This window comes from Suricata suricatta, chromosome X, assembly GCF_006229205.1.
Source record: "Suricata suricatta isolate VVHF042 chromosome X, meerkat_22Aug2017_6uvM2_HiC, whole genome shotgun sequence".
Lineage (NCBI taxonomy): Eukaryota > Metazoa > Chordata > Mammalia > Carnivora > Herpestidae > Suricata > Suricata suricatta.
This window is the reverse complement of record NC_043717.1, coordinates 73,315,701-73,338,969: the sequence shown is the minus strand read 5'-3', so window position 1 is coordinate 73,338,969 and position 23,269 is coordinate 73,315,701. Positions and strand designations below refer to the sequence as shown.

General features: G+C 41.1%; 1 protein-coding gene across 2 annotated transcripts in view; it reads right to left on the bottom strand.

The window, feature by feature from the left end:
- ATG4A (autophagy related 4A cysteine peptidase) overlaps nucleotides 1-23,269 on the bottom strand; it is a 70,612-nt gene that overhangs the window by 21,164 nt on the left and 26,179 nt on the right. The window contains exons 2-4 of one of the 2 annotated variants that reach the window (XM_029931104.1): nucleotides 6,006-6,116; nucleotides 3,110-3,181; nucleotides 292-390 (exon numbers count right to left, since the gene is read on the bottom strand). In XM_029931104.1, the coding sequence (XP_029786964.1) occupies nucleotides 292-390; nucleotides 3,110-3,181; nucleotides 6,006-6,116 (282 nt within the window). Of the gene's footprint in view, nucleotides 1-291; nucleotides 391-3,109; nucleotides 3,182-6,005; nucleotides 6,117-23,269 lie in introns of those variants that run through there. The other variant, XM_029931105.1, reaches the window with a different exon arrangement.

Genomic DNA, 23,269 nt, shown 5'->3' with positions numbered 1-23,269 from the left:
ACTCACTGGAACAATAGGGAAGATGGAAACTCTAAATGACACACCTGCCTCAATGTTCAGTTCTGTCCCAGGAAAATAACTCTCTGGCTTGGTGAGTCACAAGGAAATGCCGGCTGTTTCCTTCTCCTGGGAGGCTTTATTGACTTGTCAGCCCCATCACTTGAACTGGCAGATAGCACTTTAGGACCTTTGGCTCTGTTACTGAATTTTCCTGAACCTCAGCACCAATGCTAAAGTACCGGAAGGAAGTGCTACTGCAGAGGTCTCTGACGCAGAATGAATTTAACTCACCCCTTCCCAAGTGTCTGCAGATAAGGGCTTGAGCCAGCATCATCTGTCCACAGCGGAGCATACATCCCCATCCCACGTCTGATGAAGGGCCGGTCCCCCCTGTTGGCAAAATGGATAGGAATTGACTATGGGTTCCCTGGATTGCCCTTTCCTGAAACATTGGCATATGTGGGAATCATACAATACAGACAGACACACAAACTCTGAAAAGAGAGGCAAGAGATATAGCCAAATATAAAACAGGGCTGTTATAGGGTGGAACTTGCAAACACTACACTGAGTTAGCCAATATAGTTTCTATGACCAAAGACAATACAAACAAATGAACAAAACATGCCCCTTAGGTTTTCTGCTTGGGGACTTCAAGGTTTGCATGCTATTTTTGTAGAGGATGCCAGGTATGACTACCAACACTGAGCCCATGCTAGTCATTATCTGCCTGACCAAACCTGGCTTTGCACAGCTCGCTTGTCAGGAAAGCCAGTCTTACCTTAGTTAAGGAATAAATGCTACCAAAGGCAATCATCAGCATGGTCAAAGAGACCTGGGAGGCTCTTGACTGTTCTAAATATACATTATGAAGATCTCAACATGAAGAAAGACAATGTAAAATAGAGAGTTCCAGATTAGGCATCAGAAGAATGGTCTCTGGTTACCTAATCCAAGTCTCAACTACAGACTGGGAACAACGGCACACACACTGCCTGCTAGTGGATATTGTAAGAACTAAGTCAGAAAGTATCTGTGGGGGGCACCTGGGTGGCTGTAGGTTGAGCGTCTGACTTCGGCTCAGGTCATGATCTCATAGTTCCTGGGTCCAAGCCCCGCATCGGGCTCTGTGCTGACAGCTAGCTCAGAGTCTGGGTCCTGTTTCAGATTCTGTGTCTCCCTCTCTCTCTAACCCTCCCCTGCTCACACTGTCTCTCTCTGTCTCTCAAAAATAAATAAAAAACATTAGAAAAAAAAGAAAGTATCTGTGGAAGTGCTCTACAAACTCAGGATGACGTAAATAGCTGGTGTTATTAGCATGGGTATAATCAAAAAATGCTACTAATAAATTAGAAACGTACCACATCTTTAAAAGGCCGAAAACCAGTTAATAAATGAAAGAAGACAAAGGGTTCCACTTTAAGAACACTTGATATAACGAAAATCCCATGTATGTGGACATGTGAGCTCAATATCCTTTTTCAAGGGACCAGTGAAATCAGATAACTTGGATAGCAGAGGAGACATTCTGCTTTCATTGCTCTCTGTCCCCAACATGGGAGTGGAAAACTATGTTCATAAGCCTGATCTCACAAGACTAACTCTAAGGAGACTCATCAGCCATGTAAGACAAATGGGCCACAGTGGCCACCCTTTACCTTTTGTTGTGGGGATAGAAGGAGAGTTGCTACAGCAAAAGGGGAAGGGTTGAGCCAACTCATAAACTTTGGCATTTACTAATGGTAGAATTATAGGACACATTAGTATAAAAGAGATGCGAGGAAGACTAGATAAAGAAGAGATCATCTATTGCCAAAACAGTATCAGAACTGGGGTGCCTGGTCGGCTCCATCAGTAGAGCATGCAACTCTTGATCTTAAGGTCATGAGTTCAAGACCCCATTGGCATTGTGCCTACTTAAAACTTAAAAAAAATTTTTTTAATATCATCAGAGTTGAATTACAAATATTTCCAAGCCTTTGTAAAGATCTCTTCACCTAGAAAAAGTTAACAGTTTAAAATCACTGGGTACTAGGGGTGCCTGGATGACTCAGTCAGTTGGGCATCCAACTCTTGATTTCAGCTCATGTCATAATCCCAGGGTCATTGGATCAAGCCCTATGCCAGGCTCTGTGCTGAGTGTGGAGCCTACTTAGGATTCTCTCTCTCTCTCTCTCTCTCTCTCTCTCTCTCTCTCTCTCTCTCTGTCTCTCTCTCTCTCTCTGCCCCTCTCCCTGGCTCATGCACACATGAGCTCTCTCTAAAATAAAATAAATTAATTAAATAAAATCACTGGGTACTAACTAATGTTCCTTTGTATGTTTTATTGCTGGGGTACTTTCTGTGGAGAGCAAGAAATGTCCATGTGGCCTTTGTTTTGGGCACTGATCAGAAAGTAGGATTTCACTATATTTATTAAAAGTCCAGTCCTGCATCAAAATCAATCAGATAGGTTTTCTCTTAGGAGAATAACTTCCACCATTTGGATTTGACATTCTTTCTCCTACAGGGCCATGATACTAGAAATCGGCCACCCTAGTTGCAAACATTTTACAGATTTTCTCTAAAGTGAGACAATTCACTTAGCTTATTGACCTTTTTTTTCCTAGACAGCAGCTTATAACCTAACAGCTGATAATTAGTTCCAAGGAAATCAATCATAGTTCATCTTTCCAGTGGTAAGGTGCTTTCATCTCATAGCGGGGGGGAAAAATCAAAGTAATTATTTTCTTTTATTTGAGGCATAACAACTGTCTTTAATAATCAAGTAACTCCACAAAGCAGTGGATTCTAAGTTAATAAATATTACCCAGACTAGAAGTGTGGCTTTCTCTTTGCTCCTAAAAAACAAGTATTACTACCTGGTGCCTGAAAACTTGGAGGTGGACTCCTAAGTATGCTGGCATTACACATTCACACCAAGGATCATAATGATGTGGTACTTGGGCAATGAAACTTTTGAATAAAGTATCAGACTTTTATGTATTCCCTTAAAGCAAATTCTTCACCACAGTGAGCTGTTAATTCTGAGGTTTCTGGGATGTCACTGATCATCTCAGGCAGGCTATCTACAAGGAAGAAAGCGAAGTACAACAAATGATATACCTACCAATTGGTGAAAATTTCCTTCTGTATGTAAACCATAGTCGAGCACTTATATCAGACAACAGCTTAGATTTTTCTGAAATTAAATGTGAAATTAAAATTAAATCACTGCATCCCATCTAAAGATATCCACTTTTGATTTCTGAGCCAGCAAAAAAACTCATTTTCAAATAAACCAGTCAATTCCATTGTTATGGGGCTAGGGGAGTTCATAGGCAACCCAATCTCACCTTAGCCAAGTAATTTCAGCACTCTCTTTCACCTACGTTTTGACCAGAGCTACTGGCCAGGTGGTTCCTGTCTCCTACTCACCGAGCTCTATGGCCCCGGCAGGTACTAACACTGGGGTCATCTCCAAAAGACAAGGGATAAGGATAACCCTCTAAGAAGGCAATCAGCCCCTGTCTGAATGATGATAGTTGGTTGGATCTCTCATCAGTACCCAGTGTCCATTATCTAAAACTAGGGGTGTGTATGGGTGGGCTGTATGGGGGCGGGTGTATGTGCATATGTGTGCATGCATGTATGTTTAACCAAAAAGGAGAGATCCCTGTTAAGTAAATTGTGTAAAAATGTATCAACACCACCCAGTGCAATTAGCATTTGTAATCTAATGGATAGATAACATCACAAACGCTTTGGTGTCTTTATTCAAAGCATTTCTTGCATTTTATGACACAAATTTACTTCAGTGGCCACATATATGGCGGCTTTCACATTTCCATCTGTATAGAACTTATAGCCATTGCACTGGTTAGGAGTAAAACTTCTGGAGTCATACTCTGCCTGGGTTGGCGCCCAGACTCTGCTCCTTCCGAACTGTATGGCCTTGTCACGTAATCTTTCTGAGCTTCAGATTTTTTTAATCTATAAAATGGGGATAACAAGAGCACCTACATCATAGAGTTGTGAGTATTCCACAAGATAATACATGGAAAGTGTTTAGATGATACAGTGTGCGGTAAGCCTGTGATAAAAGTTAGCTGTTTTTATATATCTCTCCTCTCAAATGTTCACACCACTCACTCCTTCCTCTGATATTCTCTAGGCCTTTCAGCTTACCTGTATGCTAGAAAGGCTGGGGGAAGTTGTATGGACATTTTAACAATAAGTGCCCTTTGAAAGGTATTTCCCAACTTAACATTTGAATATGGGCATATTTGGCAACCTGGGGATTCCTGTTATGATGGAATACAAAACTAAAAGAGATCTTCACCAGACTTCCTCATTTTAAGTACTGGTGAGGGAAGTTAAGATCAGAAAGGAAAAGTAACTTCTCTAAGGTTGGGGAAGAGTCTGAATACAAAAGGTCTGTGAATTGCTAGCCCTAGGCTCTCTCCACAGTTCAGGATTCTCCAAACCAAAGGAGGTGGCCAGACTCAGGGAGGAGCCAGAAGAGGCTAACTTCCCCTCCTGCTTTGCCATCAGCTCCTTCCTACTTGCTTCTATGCTAGGGCCTTCAAAGAGGATCTCTTCTCAGACATAGAAAAGGCAGAGCTGGGGCACGTGGGTGGCTCAGTAGGTTGAGTGTCCAACTTCGGCTCAGGTCATGATCTCGAGGTCAGTGAGTTCGAGACCTGTGTCAGGCTCTGTGCTGACAGCTCACAGCCTGGAGCCTGCTCTGGAGCCTGCTCTGAATTCTGTGTCTCCTTCTCTCTCAGCCCCTCCCCCCGCTCATGCTCTGTTCTCTCTTTCTTTCAAAAATAAATGAACGTTAAAAATTAAAAAAAAAAGAAAGAAAGAAAGAAAAAGCAGAGCTGACTCTCTCCAAGTTCAGGCTTTATCCGGGTGCTGGGTTGTTGGCAGTTTTAGGTTAAAAGATCTTTCCTGGGATGCCTCCGTGGCTCAGTAGGTTAAGCGTCAGGTCATGATCTTGGGTTCGTGAGTTCAAGCCCCCTGTCAGGCTCTGTGCTGACAGCTTGGAGCCTGGAGGCTGTTTCAGATTCTTTCTCTGCCCCTCCTTCACTCATTCTCTGTCTCTCTCTCTCTCAAAAACAAATAAACATTAAAAAAAACTTTTTTAGGGGAACTTGGGTGGTTCAGTCAGTTAAGCATCTGGCTTCAGCTCAGGTCATGATCTTACGGTTCGTGGGTTGGAGCCACGTGTCAGGCTCTGTGCTGACAGCTAGCTCAGAGCCTGGAGCCTGTCTTCAGATTCTGTGCTTCCCTCTCTCTCTGACCCTCCCTGCTCGTGCTCTCTCTCTCTCTGTCTCTCAAAAATTAAAAACAAACAAAAACCTTTATTAATAAAAAATAAAAGATCTTCCCCAAACTATAGGTATGTAAGGGTAAGGAAGAAATATTCAAGCCTCTTTTCCATCTAGCTGCAGTGGCTAAAAGTTCTATACAAAATCAGAATAAACTGAGACAGTGCTACAGTCAGCGAAAGATTTACATCTACAAGACTTCTTAGTGTCTGACATGGATTCTGACAGCCATGGGCTCATTAGAAGTCCCTGGGTGGCAGCGTCTTTCATCTACAGAAAAGGACACAAGGGAATGAGAAGTGTGTAGCCCAGGCGCTACAGACTAAAACTGGTTAGTGATACCATGGGGGGTGGGGGTGGGGGGGGCATGGTTTTTGAAAGCCAAGGCTTAAAGAATTCAGGGACGATCCTTTAAAGAAAAGAATAAAAAATATATGTGACCCTTTCAAATTGCACAAACACCTATGATCACGTGAACACGCTGCTAGGTATCCTCAGGGCCTCAGAAGGGATCTGTGCAAGCAAGGAGCCCGACCTTGACCTCCTCTGGCTGCAAGGTATGTCCACCTATGAGTGGTATTAACAGTTACCGAAGTCACACTCCACCAGCCCCACAAGGAAAAATGGATAGGACATTAACCTCAGACACCCACCTCACTTAGGCTCTCACAGACAAATGCTACCAAACCTTACCCGTTTTAAGGAGATGCTGTTTCCCCAAGATCCATACAAGTTCATCCGTATCTGGAAATTCTTCTAGGTAGTCAGCAAAAATAGTAATCTGGTTTTCATATTTGGATAAAACTGAAAGAAAAGGAAAGAAACTTAAGTAAAATGTAACAGAGGGGGGTTGTTTCTATGGTTTTACTGGTTATTACTTTTGTCCTGAAGATGAAAGATCATTGGCTTGAATCGAATGGAGACAAATCCTTTTCCTGGAGGAACAAAGATACTCACAAAACCCCAGAATCCTTTAGTCGAGGGATTTCCTTTTGACTACCTATTTTCACCTTCCCTTTCTCATGGTCCCATTTGGCACCATCTCCCAATATTTAGTTCACGGTCATTTTAAAACCTTTTCATCATGGGGTCTTCTTTGGAAATGGCCACTTCACTAGCTTCTCCAAGCAAAAATGTATCAAGTTGATAAAATAATACCTAATACTTGCATATCCAACACCTGCCCACATTACAGGGAATATTATGAGGTTTCTAGTGGCTGGTGGCTTTGGAAGTGGCTGTGACAAACTCCAAAGATTACACAACTCTGAAAATGTAATGTTTTAGCTGGAAGGCCAGAGGTGTTCACAGTATTTTTGTTTGCCATTGTATTCACATATGACTTCTGCAAAGAAGGATCTTGAAGCTGACGATAAACATAACTTGTTCTTGGGATTCACAAATGACCATGATTCTCTCTCAAGATAAAGTAACTGCATAACACATAATTAAACTTTTAAGTTCACAGGTCAGACTCTCAGAACTTAGGACCATGTAATGTGAGATGAGGTAAAATTTACTTTTGTACCACCTGTGGGGAAAGATTCTGCTCAAAGGGTTAAGAGTGACTTATGAGGAGGTCTTGATCTCAAAAGTTCTCTAGGTAATTTTCTGAGAGAACAAGACCGTAGGTGGTAAACAAGTTTCCAAGCTAACCCACAAAAACCTATTTTAACCTGTAAACAGGAAATCAAATTGATGGTATATTTCATACTGCATATGGTGCTGTGTCTATGAGAAAACACACTTCAAGTTCAAAGCTAATGCATCCAACACATGCCTTCTCTTCTGAGTTCTTGGAGGCTCCCCGGCCCCTATGGGGAAGGGAACTCAGGGAGAGTAGGCATAAGCACCTGCAGTGACTCTCCCACAGCAGTGCCCGAAAGCCCCATGGGAATAATTTTCCTGTAAAAATGTGAGATATGTTTAACTCACTTGAAAGGACAAATTGTTTCCTTTTGGCTTTGTTTTCTAAGGCAGGAGCATGTTGTTTTCATAGAAATAAATGTTCCTAAATATGAATGAGTCCTCTTTGACCATGAAAACCGGTTCACCTGCTGACACTGCTTGGCTTGAGGCTGAAATTATGCTCTGTCTCATTTGTACAAATTGAAGTTCTAATTTGTGTGAAGTTATAATTTTAGAAACATAGCTACCCAGTAGTTCAGAAAATACTGCCTTTCTTGAAACGTATTAAGAAGTCCAATCTTTCAGGGATTTATGTAGCTTTTCTCCTCAGGATGTTTTAATCCTTAAGGTTATGGTCTCGGCAGTATTTCGAACCTAAAGAGGTTAGAAATAAGATAGCCATTTTGTTCCCCGGTGAAAACTCATTACTGCTGAATCTTCCAGAAAACCTGTGCCCTCTTAGCCTCTCTGTCACTGGCCTCAGCCCCTGGCCTAGGCCCAGGAAATACCAGGCTAAAAATGACCACCCAGGTCAGGCCATCCCCAGGAGATGGTGGACTGAGGTGGTGTAAGTCACACTGTGTACCTTTCCACCCTCCTCTCTACCCCTCACACGCAGGAGAAATCAAGTTAAAATGAACATCCAGTGGAACCTAGAAACAGAGTCAGAAAACAAGGGGCTTGAGAGGAATGTGGGAAAGGGGTAGCCTGTCTGGTGTTTCCCTGGTAGGGGTGAGGAAGGGTGCACTGGGTGAATGTACAGAATGTATGCATATAAGCCTTGGGTCTTTTTTTAGTATTGGCCAAGAAAAATCATTTCTCTATCGCCAACCCTGTTTTCAATGACCTGGCCAGCTGGTCAAATTAGGACAGCCCCTTAAAGCTTGTGAGAATTCCACTGCTTCATTTGGGATGGCCCTGACCAAAACGGTAGCCAAAGAGTTTTCCTCTTGCTCTTCAGCCCTTCTCAGGCCAGCAAGAAGGTCAAGACAGTCTCTGTTCTTCCAGATTCTACTCTTAGAAGATAGACTCCCAGAATGCAGGGTGTCAGGCTACCGCCAGCCCCAGTGGAAGCTACATGGACGAAACAAATGAAAGCCAGGCCAGAAGATGAGATTAACAGAAGTGAAGGGTTTCTGTTAACATGGGGAGAGTGTATACAAGAGGATCCAGTGAGGAAAAAGGAATAGGTATTCCACAAGGAGAATTCAGAGCCATGAAGAAGCAAACTGGGGCACCACTGAGGTGCAGAAGTAAAATCCCATTTCCAACAGAACGCTTCTGACTAACACAATCCTTTTCTTAAAAAAATTTCATCAACTACTTTTATCTTGCCTTAAAATGAACAAACGAGACATCAGCCCCCTATGAGTTTCCTGCCCCTTTCAGCCTGTTTAAAGAGATAGGAGCTATACAGGCAGAGCTACAAAGACCACAGCTGAGTGGACAGAGAATTAGCTTCTACAATGTCTGACGAACAACAATCTTTACTCTGTTCCATTTTACTTTAATAATAATTATTGCACTGAAGTTTCTGCTGGGTTGGCTTAGTGGTCAGCTAATAATTGAACAAAGACTTCATTAAATTCCTGGAAGCAGAAAGTCTCCCAATCTTGGCCAAGAGGCTTTGAATACATGTTGGGACATGTCTTCAACACTCAGGCAGGCAGCTGATAACTCTGTCTTAGTCTTCCCTTGTGCAGAGCTTGAGATCAGCCATAGCAGAAGCTTAGAACCCTGTCAGGCCTTTCCTGCATGCACAGAACACTGGGAATGCATACAGTCCTAAGCATGCATATAGTCTTCTACATTCCCAGGGACATGCTGGGACTTTTGAAGCTCCAATGGACATGTTATTCCCTAGTTTTTTCTTGTAAGCTTCTTGGTTATCTATTGTGTCAAGCATCTATGAAGTTAATCAGTTGCCTCTAATGGTTTCCTTTTTAAATTTATTTTATTTATTTATTTTTTAAATGTTTTTTTATTTATTTTTGAGAGACAGTGTAAGTGGGGGAGGGTCAGAGAAAGAGGGAGATACAGAATCCGAAGACAGGCTCCAGGCTCTGAGCTCTCAGCACAGAGCCAGATGTGGGGCTTGAAGCCACGAACCGTGGGATCAGGACCTGAGCCAAAGCCAGACACTCAACCAACTGGGCCACCCAGGCACCCCTAAAATTATTTTATTTCTAATTGAAGTATAGCTCACATACAATATTATCTTAGTTGTAGGTGTACAACATAGTGATTTGACAATTTATATGTTACTCTGTGGTCACTATGATGTACTCTCAGTCCCCATGACTTATTTATTTTATAAGTAGAATTCTGTACCTTCTTAATCCCCTTCACCTATTTTTCCCATCCCTCAAGCTTTTTCCCTCTAGCAACCACCAGTTTGTTCTCTGTATTTATGAGTCTGTTTCTGGTTTGTTTGCTTGTTTTGTTTTTTAGATTCCACATATAAGTGAAATCATATGGTATCTGTCTTTTTCTGTATGATTTATTTCATTTGACATTATACCATCTAGGAGCACCTGGGTGGCTCAGTTGGTTGAGTGTCCAACTTTGGCTCAGATCATGATCTTGTGGTTCACGAGTTCGAGCCCTGTGTCAGGCTCTGTGCTGACAGCTTGGAGCCTGGAGCCCGCTTCGGATTCTGGGTCTCTCTCTCTCTCTCTCTCTCTCTGCCCATCCCCTGCTCGTGCTCTGTCTCTTTCTCTGTCTCAAAAGTGACTGACTAAACATTTAAAAAGAAAACATAATACCCTCTAGATACCTCCATGTTGTCATGAGTGGCAAGATGTCATTAGTTTTTACGGCTGGGTAATATTCTGATGCGCGCATGCGTGTGTGTGTGTGTGTGTGTGTGTGTGTGTGTACCTCACATCTTCTTTACCTTTTAATCTATTGATGGACAGCTGGGCTGCTTCCATATCTTGGCTACTGTAAATAATGCTATAATAAATGTAGGGGTGCACATATCTTTTCTAATTAGTGTTTTTGTTTTCTTCAGGTAAATACCCAGAAGTAGAATTACTGGATCATAGAATATTTCTATTTTTAATTTTCTGAGGAACCTCCATACTGTTTTCCCCAGTGGATGCACCTCTAATACTTTTCCCAAAGACCCCTTGGGAAAAGACTATCTTGTGGCTAACTTCCACTGTTCTGGAAAGGTCGACTCTGACCATTTCTGCCAGTGTTTTTCATTGTTCTTACAGATAGAATTTTCAGTGGTCCTCAATCTGCTATTTCTGTGATATCTTACCTTATTTAATATTTTCTCCAGTCATTGACTCTATTTCTAAAGATTGTTTTATAAAATTGCAAGCAAATGAAAAAAACGGCTTTGGACAACACATTTTCTGATAGGGCTTAACAGAGACTCTTGTACATGAAGGCTCCTAGATTCTATGAGGCTTGTGTCCCACAAACAACACAAATTCTCTTAAGTGAAATACAATGCTCATAGAATCTCAGGGCCCGAGATATCACAGCATGTCTTCCTTATAGGCCACCTGATTCTAATAATTATTTTTTAATGATTTATTTATTTATTTTTTGAGACAGCTAGAGACAGAGCATGAGCAGGGGAGGGGCAGAGAGAGAGAGGAAGATACAGAATCTGTAGCAGGCTCCAGCCTCTGAACTGTCAGCACAGAGGCTGACGCAGGGCTCAAACCCACGAATGAGAGATCATAACCTGAGCAGAAGTCGGAGGCTTAACCGACTGAGCCACCTCGGAGCCCCGTAGGCCACCTGATTTTAAAGGCATGCCAGGATACTGCTGATTCCTGAACAGCCTTCTCAGCAATACATGCATATTTAACCCAATATTAAGTAACAGCTCAGAAACAAAAAAACGTCCATGGAAGACAGGTATGGTAAGTGTCGAATTCCCATTAATATATTCATTCTATAAACTTTCACTGAGTACCTACTATGTGCACAATGGCTAAAACTTCACTATGGCACATAGCATCTATCCTCCAAAAGCTTTTAAACCGCTGAAGAGGACAGGTCTGGAAACAATTAATAGCAATAAGTATTATAATAAAGGAAAGAGTTGTACAGCATAGGGAATATTGTCAAGAATATTGTAATAATTTTGTGTAATGACAGATTGTAACTAGCCCTAACAAGGTGATTATTTCACAACATATAAAAATGTCAAAATACTATGTTGTATACCTGAAACTAATATATTATTGTATGTCAATTATAGTTCAGTTTGAAAAAAGAAAGTGATGGGGGCGCCTGGGTGGCTCAGTCAGTTGAGCTTCCCACTTCAGCTCAAGTTATGATCTTGCAGTTTGTGAGTTCAAGCCCTGCATCAGGCTCTGTGCTGACAGCTCAGGGCTTGGAGCATGCTTTGGATTCTATGTCTCCCTCTCTCTCTCTGCTCCTCCCCTGTTCATGCTCTGTCTCTCTCTTTCTCTCTCAAAAATAAACATTAAAAACAATAAAAATAGGGGCGCCTGGGTGGCAAAGTCGGTTAAGCCTCCGACTTCGGCTCAGGTCAGATCTCACGTCCGTGGGTTCGAGCCCCGCGTCAGGCTCTGTGCTGACAGCTAGCTCAGAGCCTGGAGCCTGCTTCCTGTTCTGTGTCTCCTTCTCTCTCTGCCCTTCCCCCTCTCATGCTCTGTCTCTCTCTGTATCAAAAATAAATAAAACATTTTAAAAAATTTTTTAAAAAATTAAAAATAAATAAATAAAGTGATGTAAGGGGCACCTGAGCGGCTCACTTGGTTAAGCATCTGACTTCAGGTCAGGTCATGACCTCATGGTTCACGAGTTCAAGCCCTGCGGTGTGCTCTGTGCTGACAGCTCAGAGCCTGTAGCCTGCTTTGGATTCTGTGTCTCCCTCTCTCTCTGTTCCTCCCCTGCTCACACCCTGTCTCTGTCTCTCAAAAATAAATAAAGATTAAAATAAGAAAAAAAGTGATGTGGAAGGCAACAAACGATTAATTCCTACTGGGGATGAATAAGCCATCCACAACCTAGAAAAGGTGGTATCAGAGCTGAGCCTTGACAGAAATAAGATATAAGTGGAAAGAGGGAAGGGAAGAAATTCACTGAAAGGATTTGGCAAGCAACTGAGTGTGGGGTGGGGCTGGGGGGAGAGAGAATGAGAGAGAGTGTGTGTGTCAGAGTTAAAAATATCTTGCAGTTTGTAAGGGCGGGTGATGAAATGGTAGCAGAAAAACATGGTATAGAGTAGGGAGATAAAGTTTGGTCTAGCCAGAACATGTAGGACTCATGGGTTTGGTTGACAAAGGAAGGATTATTTTTAAAAAGTGAAGAAGGGCATGGTAGACGACAGGTAGATGGCAGGTAGATAAGCAGAACCTAGGAAGGCAGGAGGAATTCAGAACAACAAAGCTCAGCATAAAATGTACCTTTACCCCCTTCCTTCTGGGTCCACTTAGCATTCTAGTGTTTCCAGCCCCTCCCCACCCATGCATGCACCCCGCCCCATCTTCATTTCTCTTCCTCCTGCTTTTCTGACAACAAAGAACTTTGAAAATGGAGAAATGGATATCACTTCTCATCATTTCCAGGAGGTATTTTCATGTCCCAAACTGTGAGTTTTCTTGAATGTATTCGGCAAGTCAAATCCTAGTGATGCTGGGTGGTCAAATAATGCGAAAGACATGCAGCTTTCCTCTATAGAGCAGTATAAATTTTGACGCCCTTTATCATTTTAATCTTACAATATAGATTCTTAGCCAAAAGGTTATCATTCAGCTAGACTTTGTGACTTTTTGAGATTCTATTTAACTGACTAGTACTAGTGGTGGCCCACTGCTAACCAGTCTGGTTGGCAAAAGATTACTGGTAAATGAGTGTTAAATGAAAGTACTCCTTGCTTTTTAGCTAGAAAAATCAACCGGGCCATTGATAGCTTGGGCCCACAAAACACAACATATCTTACAGAGTTCAGTCACTTCATCCTACTGAAGCAATGGTGGTAAGAATCAAAATTAGACTCTTTGGTTTTCCTTTAAAGTGATTCTTTTGAAAAACGTATTGCCCTTTTAAATATATTTTTGTTGTTCTCACTTAGGAATAAATTATTTTCTGCTATCTGCTGACTGAAATGCATTCAGAAATATCCATGAAGATGGGCATCTGGGTGGCTCAGTGGGTTAAGCGCCCACCTCTTGGATTCAGCTCAGGTCATGATCTCACAGTTTGTGGCTCTGAGTGCGGAGCCTGCTTGGGATTTTCTCTCCCCTTATCTCTCTGCCCATCCCCAGCTCGCGCTCGCTCTCTCTCTCTCTCTCTCTCTCTCTCTCTATCTCTCTCCAAATAAATAAACTTAAAAAGAGAGATATCCATGAAGAAATGGGATCCCATGCACAAACTGGTAAGGAATGTACCTTACACATAGATCACCTCTAAATTTCTGCCTCTTTTTACTTTTGATAAGGTAACTCTGCTTTTTTTTTTGAAAGATGCATTTTTTCAAAAGAAAAAGATGTCACTTTTGTAATGCTTATCTTCATTGATAAGACATGCAAAGAAGGTAGGACACTGGATGGATGGATGAGTGGAAAAAAACATCTGATTGGTTTTATAATCCAAGACTTGAGGTAACTATCCCACAAACTAAGGTAAGAATCATCTTGGTTATTTATCAACAGGTTTTGCTGTTAAGATTCAATTTGCTAAGTGGGAAATGTGGTTGTATTCCACAGTACAGTGGCACATGAGGGCCACTGCCACATCATACGGTGGGTCCAAAAAAGCCCCTGTGGCATTGTATCTTTGATTTTGAACAGTACCCAAACTAAAAGAGCAACAATCCTCAAATATAGACCTCATGATTCATGTAGGGAGCAAGCTATCATGACAGTATTTAGCCAAACTGAAGAGTATATCAAATAATTTTGCTCTACCTTAAAAAACATGGGGTTAGAGACAGCAGTAAGATGGCGGAGAAGTAGGGAGCTCTGTAATCTGTGCATGCACTGACTCCTTATTGATAACAGCCTCATATATGCCTGAGTGGATACAAACTGGGACCAAAGGTTCAGGGGAGGGAGCGCTGGCCCAAAGTGGACCCAGGAAAGAAGCGCCCAGAAATCTGGAACTGGGCCGCAGAGGGCCAGATGTCCAAAGGTGGCTCAGGACCCTGGAGGGCTGCACTCGGACCAGCCGTGTAGGGCGGCAGAGAGCAGAGGTAAAGAGAAGGAGAGACTGAAAATGCTCCTAGAGTGATTTCTGGAGAGGGGAGACCTAGACCTGGGACGGAGAGGCATACCATCCTATATATAGTCACTGGGCACGGGGAGAGAAATTTATCCCCCTCAGCGGGTTTGTTCTCCCTGGGACCCGGCAGCTTGCCGACTCCAGGAAGAGCCAGGGAAAAGCTGGCTTCCCAGTCCCCCTACTCAATCCAGGCTAGAAAGCCACCTGCCTATGGGAGATCTTTTTAACTGTGGCTGCAGCACTAAAGTGCATGGACTAGGATTTAGAAACCCATCATAGCTTAGAAACTCAAAGCAACTTGGCCCGCCCCTGGCATGGTCAGACAGGACTCATGAGAGTGGCTTGCAAAGCGTGGTCTGAGGAGGTTTTGGGGCGCCGCAATTCGTCTCCCTGCAACCACTAAGGTGGGGCCTCCGAAAGCAGTCCCTGAGACCCAACCTACCTACATCAAACCACGCCCATTTGCACTGGAAAACTTTTTTTCCTACTATTTTTATTTTTTAATTTTTTTCTTATTATTTATATTTTTTAACTTTTTCCCTTGTTTTCTCTTTTCTATTTTCCTTTTTCCTTCTTTTCTCTCTTTCCTCCCTGGAGTCTGGGAAAGACCAACATTGAAGCACTACTGTGATTAGATCAACTCCTGCCATCCAGATATATTTTCCCTTATCTCACTCTTATCTCTCCCCTCCACAGGTGTTATGCTCTCAGACTGTCTTTCATCTTTGGCTATTTCTGTCCCCCCACCCCCGACCCCCCCGCCTTCTTTTTATTTTGCTTTTCTGTCCTCTCTTTTATTTTCTGTTCTGTTTTTCTTTCCCCTTTTGGTTTGCTTGTTTATTTGATCTGTCTGTGCTTTTGCTCCCTGTGTGATTGTCTGCCTGTTTTCCTTTTCAGGGCTATCTCATGGAACAAACCAAAGCACACATGGTGGAGAATCCCAAATATTACTGAATAGGGAAATAAATTAATCAGAGACATAACAAGAGAAACCGAGAGACACCATTAGAAGTACACCTCCTGAAACACCATTAGAAGAACCTGGACAGTCAATGAGCCTCCTTTAATAGAGCAATACTAACAGGTGCACAGTACATAACGAACTTTTAAAACTGACAAGAAACAGAAAGCTAGCCAAAATGATGAAACAAAAAAACTCTCCTCTAAAAAAATTCCAGGAAGAAATCACAGCCACAGAACTGGTCAAAACAGACATAGGCAACATAACTGAACAAAAATTTAGAACAATTGTCATACAATTTATCACTGGAATTGAAAAAACCATCAGGGGACCTATTGATACAAACACTAGGGACCTTCAAAATAGCTGTGACAAGTTAAAAAAAAAAGGCTATAAATGAGGTGCATACTAAAATGGAGGCTGCCACTGCACAGAATGAAGAGGTAGAGAGGAGAATAGGTGAATTAGGAGACAGAGTTATAGCAAAAGAGGAAACCAAGAAAAAGAGAGAGAAATTGATACAGGAGCACAGAAGGAGAATTTGAGAGCTGAGTGATAGAATTAAATGGAACAATATCCGTACATAGGAGTTCCTGAAGAAGAAAAAAGAGAAAAAGGTCCTGGGACTGGGTGCTTGATCGAATTATGGCAGAAAACTTCTCCAATCTAGGGAAAGAAAAAAAATTGAAATTCAAGAGGCACATCAAACTCCCCTAAGACGTAACTTGAACCGACCTTCAGCATGATATATCATAGTGAAACTGGCAAAATATAAGGATAAAGAGAGAATTCTGAAAGCAGCTAGTAATAAAGGGGCCCCAACATACAAAGGGAAACATATCAGAGTGGTTTACAGACCTATCTAATGAAACTTGGCAGGCCAGAAAGGGAAATCTTCAATGTGATGAACAGGAAAAATATGCGAAGAAGAATCCTTTATCCAGTGAGGCTGTCATTCAAAATAGAAGGAGAGATAAAGGTGTTCCCAAATAAACAAAAATTGAGAGAATTCATCACCACCAAACCAGCCCTACAAGAAACCCTAAGAGGAACCCTATGAGGGAAATGTAGCAAGGAATATGAGGTACCAGAGACATCAATACAAACATGAACTCTACAGAGAACACAATGAATCTAAATCCACATTTTTCATTAATAACACTAAATGTAAATCAACTGAATGCTCCAATCAAACGATACAGGGTAGCAGAATGGATCAAAAACCAAAATCCATCTATTTGCTATCTATGAGAGACTCACATTAGACCTGAAGACAACTTCAGATTCAAAGTAAGGGGATGGAGAAATATCTATCATGTGACTGGACGCCAAAAGAAAGCCAGAGTTCCCATACTTATATTGGACAAACTGGACTTTAAAGTAAAGGCAGTAACAAAAGATGAAGAAAGACATTATATAATAATTATAGGGTCTCTACATCAGGAAGAGCTAATGATTATAAACATCTATGCGCTGAATTCAGGAGCACCCAAATACATAAAACAACTAATCACAAACAGAAACAATCTTATTGATAAGAATGTGCTAATTGCAGGGTATATTAATACTCCACTTACAACAATGGATAGGTCAACCAGACAGAAAGTGACCAAAGAAACAATGGACCTGCATGGCACACTGGAACAGATGGAATTAATAGATATATTTAGAACTCTGCATTCTGAAGCTAGGGAATTCACTTTCTTCTCTATTGCACATGGCACATTCTCCAAGATAGATCACATCTGGGTCATAAAACAGCCCTCCATAAATACAAAAGAATTGAGATCATACCATGCACACTTTCAGATCACATGCTATGAAACTTGAAATATATCACAGGGAAAAGTCTGGAAAACCTCCAAAACTGTGGAGGTTAAAAACCACCCTACTGAAGAATGATTGGGCCAATCAGGCAATTAGAGAAGAAATTAAAAAACATATGGAAACAAATGAAAACGAAATACAACAATCCAAACTCTCTAGGACCCAGCAAAGGCAGTCCTAAGAGGAAGGTGTATTGCAATCCAGGCCTATTTCAACAAACTAAAAAAAGGACAAAATCAAAACCTAACAGAGCTCTAAGGAAACTAGAAAGGGAGCAACAAGAGCACCTCAAACCCAGAAGAAGAAGAGAAATAATAAAGATCAGGGCAGAAATAAACAATATAGAATCCACAAAAACAATTTAACAGATCATTGAAGCCAAGAATTCGTTTTTTGAAAAAAATAAACAAAATTGATAAACTCTAGCTAGGCTCCTCAGAAAGATAAAAGAGAACACCCAAATGGACAAAATCATGAATGAAAATGGATCTATTACAACTGATCCCTCAGAAATACAAGCAATCATCAGAGATTACTATGAAAAATTATATGCCAACAAACTGGACAATCTAGAAGAAATGGACACATTCCTAAACACACATGCACTACCAAAATTCAAATGGGAAGAGACAGAAAATTTGAACAGACCCATAACCAGTGAAAAAATCGAATCAGTTATCAAAAATCTCCCAACGAATAAAAGCCCATGGATAGATGGCTTCCTAGGGGAATTCTACCAGACATTTAAATCAAAGTTAACGCCCATCCTTCTCAAGTTATTGCAAAAAATAGAAATACAAGGAACACTTCTGGACTCATTCTACGAAGCCAGCATCACTTTGATTCCCAAACCAGACAGAGACACACAAAAAAAGAGAACTACAGACCAATATCCTTAATGAATACAGATGCAAAAATACTCAACAAGATACTAGCAAATCGAATTCAACAGCACATAAAAAGAATTATTCATCATGATCAAGTGGGATTCACTCCTGGGTTACAGAGCTGGTTCAATATTCACAAATCCATCAATGTGACACATCACATTAACAAAAGAAAAGATAAAAACCATATGTTCCTGTCGATAGACGCAGAAAAGGCATTTGACAAAATACAACATCCCTTCTTAATAAAAACCATTGAGAAATTTGGGATAGAAGGAACTTACTTAAACGTTATAAAAGCCATTTATGAAAAGCCTACTGCTAGTATCATCCTCAGTGGGGAAAAACTGAGAGCTTTCCCCCTGAGATCAGGAACATGACAAGGATGTCCACTCTCACCACTGTTATTTAACATAGTGCTGGAAGTCCTAGCATCAGCAATCAGACAACAAAAGGAAATAAAAGGAATCAGAATCGGCAAAGAAGAAGTCAAACTTTCACTTTCTGCAGATGACATGATACTCTACATGGAAAACCCAATTGACTCCACCAGAAGCCTTCTAGAACTGATCAATGAATTCAGTAATGTTGCAGGGTACAAAGTCAATGTACAGAAATCAGTTGCATTCTTATACACCAAAAATGAAGAAACAGAAAGAGAAAGCAAGAAACAGATCCCAGTCACAATTGCACAAAAAACCATAAAATACCTGGGAATAAACCTAACCAAGGATGTAAAAGACCTGTATGATAAAAACTATAGAAAGCTTAAGAAAGAAATTGATGATGACACAAAGTAATGGAAAAACATTCCATGCTCATGGATCGGAAGAATAAACATTGTGAAAATGTCATTATTACCCAAAGCAGTCTACACATTCAATGCAATCCCAATCAAAATTGCACCAGCATTCTTCCTAAAGCTAGAACAAACTATCCTAAAACTCGTATGGAACCACAAAAAAATCAGAATAGCCAAAGTAATATGGAAGAAGAAAGCCAAAACGGGAGGCATCACAATCCCAGACTTTGGCCTCTACTACAAAGCTGTCATCATCAAGACAGTATGGTATTGGCACAAAAACAGACACATGGACCAATGGAATAGAAAAAAGATCCCAGAACTGGACCCACAAATGTATGGCCAATTAATCTTTGACAAAGCAGGAAAGAGTATCCAAGGGAAAAAAGACAGCCTCTTTAAGAGGTGGTGCTGGGAGAACTGCACAGCAACACACAGAAGAATGAAACTAGACCACTTTCTTATACCTTACACAAAAATAAACTCAAAATGGCTGAAGGACCTGAATATGAGACAGGAAACCATCAAAACCCTAGAAGAGAATGCAGGAAATAGCCTCCTTGACCTCAATCGCAGCAATTTCCTACTCGACACATCCTCAAAGGCAGGGGAATTAAACAAAAATGAACTATTGGAACCTCATCAAGATAAAAAGCCTCTGCACTACAAAGGAAACAATAAAAAAAACTAATCTAATAGGCAACCAACAGATTGGGAAAAGACAGTGGCAAATGGCATATCGGATAAAGGGCTAGTATCCAAAATCTACAAGGAGCTCACTAAACTCAACACCTGAAAAATGAATAATCCAGTGAAGAAATGGGCAGAAGACATGAATAGACACTTCTCCAAAGAGAACATCTAGATGGCCAACAGGCACATGAAACGATGCTCAGCATCACCCATCCTCAGGGAAATACAAATCAAAACCACAATGAGATACCACCTCACACCAGTCAGAGTGGCTAAAATGAACAAATCAAGAGACTATAGATGCTGGTGAGGATGTGGAGAAACGGACACCCTCCTACACTGTTGGTGGGAATGTAAACTGGTGCAGCTGCTCTGGAAAACAGTGTGGAGGTTCCTCAAAAAACTATCCATAGAACTCCCCTATGACCCAGCAATAGCACTGCTGGGGATCTATCCAAGGGGTCCAGAAGTGCTGATGCATAGGGGCACATGTACCCCAATGTTCATAGCAGCACTTTCAACAGTAGCCAAATCATGGAAAGAGCCTAAATGTCCATCAACTGATAAATGGATAAAGGAGACATTGGGTGTGTGTGTGTGTGTGTGTGTGTGTGTGTGTATAGATAGATAGATAGAGAGATAGATAGATAGATATTTATATATATATCACCATGGAATACTACATGGCAATGAGAAAGAATGAAATCCGGCCATTCATAGCAAAGTGGATAGACCTCAAGGGTGTCATGTTAAGTGAAATAAGTGAGGCAGAGAAGGAAAGATACCATATGTTTTCACTCATAGGTCTAACAGGAGATACCTAACAGGGGACCATGGGAAGGGGAAAGAGGGGAAAAGAATTAGGGAGAGGGAGTGAGACACATCATGAGAGACTCTTGAATACTGAAAAAAAAACTGAGGGCTGAAGAGGGAGGGGGGAAGGGAAAGGGGGGATGGTTATGGAGAGGGGCACTTTTGGAGATGAACACTGAGTGTTATATGGAAACCAAGTTGGTAATAAACTATTAAAAAATTTAAAAAATAAAAAACGTAGGGCTTTTCTGGCAGATGAAGAGGAGGAGGGATCACTCTTCACCCCTTTTAAAAATAGCTCCAGACTAGGAAACCTAAAATGTATCTTCTAGTCCTACCCTTCCACTAACTAGCTATGGGGCCTTAGAGAACCTACTGTACTTCTTTGGGCCTTAGATTCTCCATCTGTAAAATGAGTAGTGTGTTTTTCAAACAGCACATCATAAGTCATCAGTGGCCTGTGAAATCTATATAATGGGTTGCAATCAGAAGTTTTTAAAAATGAAATTAAATAGGGACACTTGGGTGGCTCATTCAGTTAAGCATTTAACTCTTGGTTTTAGCTCAGGTCATTATCTCATGGTTCATGAGTTCAAGGCCCACATCAGGCTCTGTGCTGTCAGCAAGAAGCCTGCTTGGGATTCTCACTCTCTTTCTCTCTCCCTCCCTCCCTCCCTCCCTCTCTCTCTGCCCCTCCCCTGCCCATTATCTAAAAATAAATAAATAAGCTTTAAAAAATGAAATTAAGTAGAACATAAAATATCAGAATATATCACACATAATAAGGATTAATATCATTTCACGAAACCTGTTTGTGTGTGTATAAATATACACATATAGGTTGAAATTACAATGTATTTCCCATTGTATTGTTGGATCAAAAGACCTGGAAAGCCAGTGGTCTAACCCATACTGTCCATACAGTAGCCACTAGCTACATGCAGCTGTTTACATTTAAATTTTAAGTTACACAGTTGCACTAGCCACATTTCAAGCGCTCAACAGCCACATGTGGCTACTGGCTACCATACTGGACACCACAACTATAGGATAGCTCCATCATCACAGTAAATTCTATTGGGCAGACCTATCCTAACAGCCTATCTATGGTTCTGTAGGAGGTAGAGGTAGGGTGTAGGAGGAGTACTTTAAGCTCTGGGAAGAGAACATGGGTTCACTTGTCTCCCTCTTAAGAGAGTCTGTATGTGAATTTCTAAATAAATGAGCCAACAATTATTTATTTAAGTTCTGTATTTGGTTCCGTGACAGATGCGAGGAAATATCCTCATAAATATTCCTAAGTGTTAAATGAGTAATCTGAAGCATCATAAAAGCATAATATCTAAAGATATGAGCCTTATATAAAGATTTAATAATAAAAGACAATACATAAGCAAGTGTTGATAATAACTGAATGCTATAAAAATTCAGAAAAGGGGGAAATCAAATGAGCATTGGAGCCATCAAGATTTCAAAGAGGGTATAGGATTTTAACTGGTCCTTAAATTATTGCTTCAATTAGGATGAGCAGAGATAAGACAGGAGAATATTCCAGATTAGGGGAATATCATTAAATATGTATGTACCAGAGACAAGGTAAATTCTCTAGAATACTGAGCAATGAAATTAGAGAGGTAGCTTGGGACTGGATTGTAGAGGGTGGAAAGCCAGCCAGAAGAGTAAAGCCATTGATAGTTTTCAGAGTGCTTTCACATGATCCTTGAGACAGCCCTTGAGATAGGGCAAAGATCATTACTTCCAATTGGAGTTGAAGGAACTGAGACTCAGAGAGGTGATAAAACATGTCCAGAGTCATATAGCTAGGAAGAAGTAGAACCAGGATTCAAACCAAGTTAATCTTGCTCTCAATCCATATACTCCCCCACTATACTTTCCACTATACTGGATGGAGAGTACCTTGCTGTTACGATAAAAGCTGGATCCAAGGCATTGGAGACAGGGGACACCAATGAGAAAGCTGTTCTAATAATCCAGGCATCAAGTGCTAAAGGCCTGGCCTAAGGTGGCAAGAAATCAGATGCTCTGGTTATATAACATATTATAAAACAAACTGATAATGCAGTACCCACTGTTTATAGGAGAGAGTAAGAGTAGACAGTCTGAGGTTAGAACATTATAATTATTTTTAACTGGAAGTGATCTAAATTACCCCCAAAGGAATAAATATTAACAATATAATTCATATACTGTGTCTGGACTTTTCCGGACGGCTGAAGGCAATGTTTTGGACATGGTTCCTAAGCAAACAACTCTTTATACGTCTATGCATTTTTATGAGCCATTTCTGTCTTGCAGCTGTTTACTTCCTCTGTCAATTTCAGTGTTCATTTCTCAGAACTAATTGTTCATATGATTTCTTACCTCATCTAGATTTCCAGTGAGAAAGCACTGGTGCAAAAAGGTCAAGGAGCCACAGGCATTGGAGTTTTTTCACACTATTTAGTAAAAGTAATTACCGGCAATTAATGAGTTAATAATTTACTAAGATAAATCCCCAGCAATGCTATTGCTGGGTCATAAGGGAGTTCTATGGATAGTTTTTTGAGGAACCTCCACACTGTTTTCCAGAGCGGCTGCACCAGTTTACATTGCCACCAACAGTGTAAGAGGGTGCCCATCTCTCCACATGTACCCAATGTTCATAGCAGCAATGTCAACAATAGCCAAAACATGGAAGGAGCCTAAATGTCCATCCCCTGACGAATGGATCAAGAAGATGTGGTATATATTCACGATGGAGTACTACATGGCAATGAGAGGGAATGACATATGGCCCTTTGTAGGAAAGTGGATGGACCTTGAGGGTGTCATGCTGAGTGAAGTAAGCCAG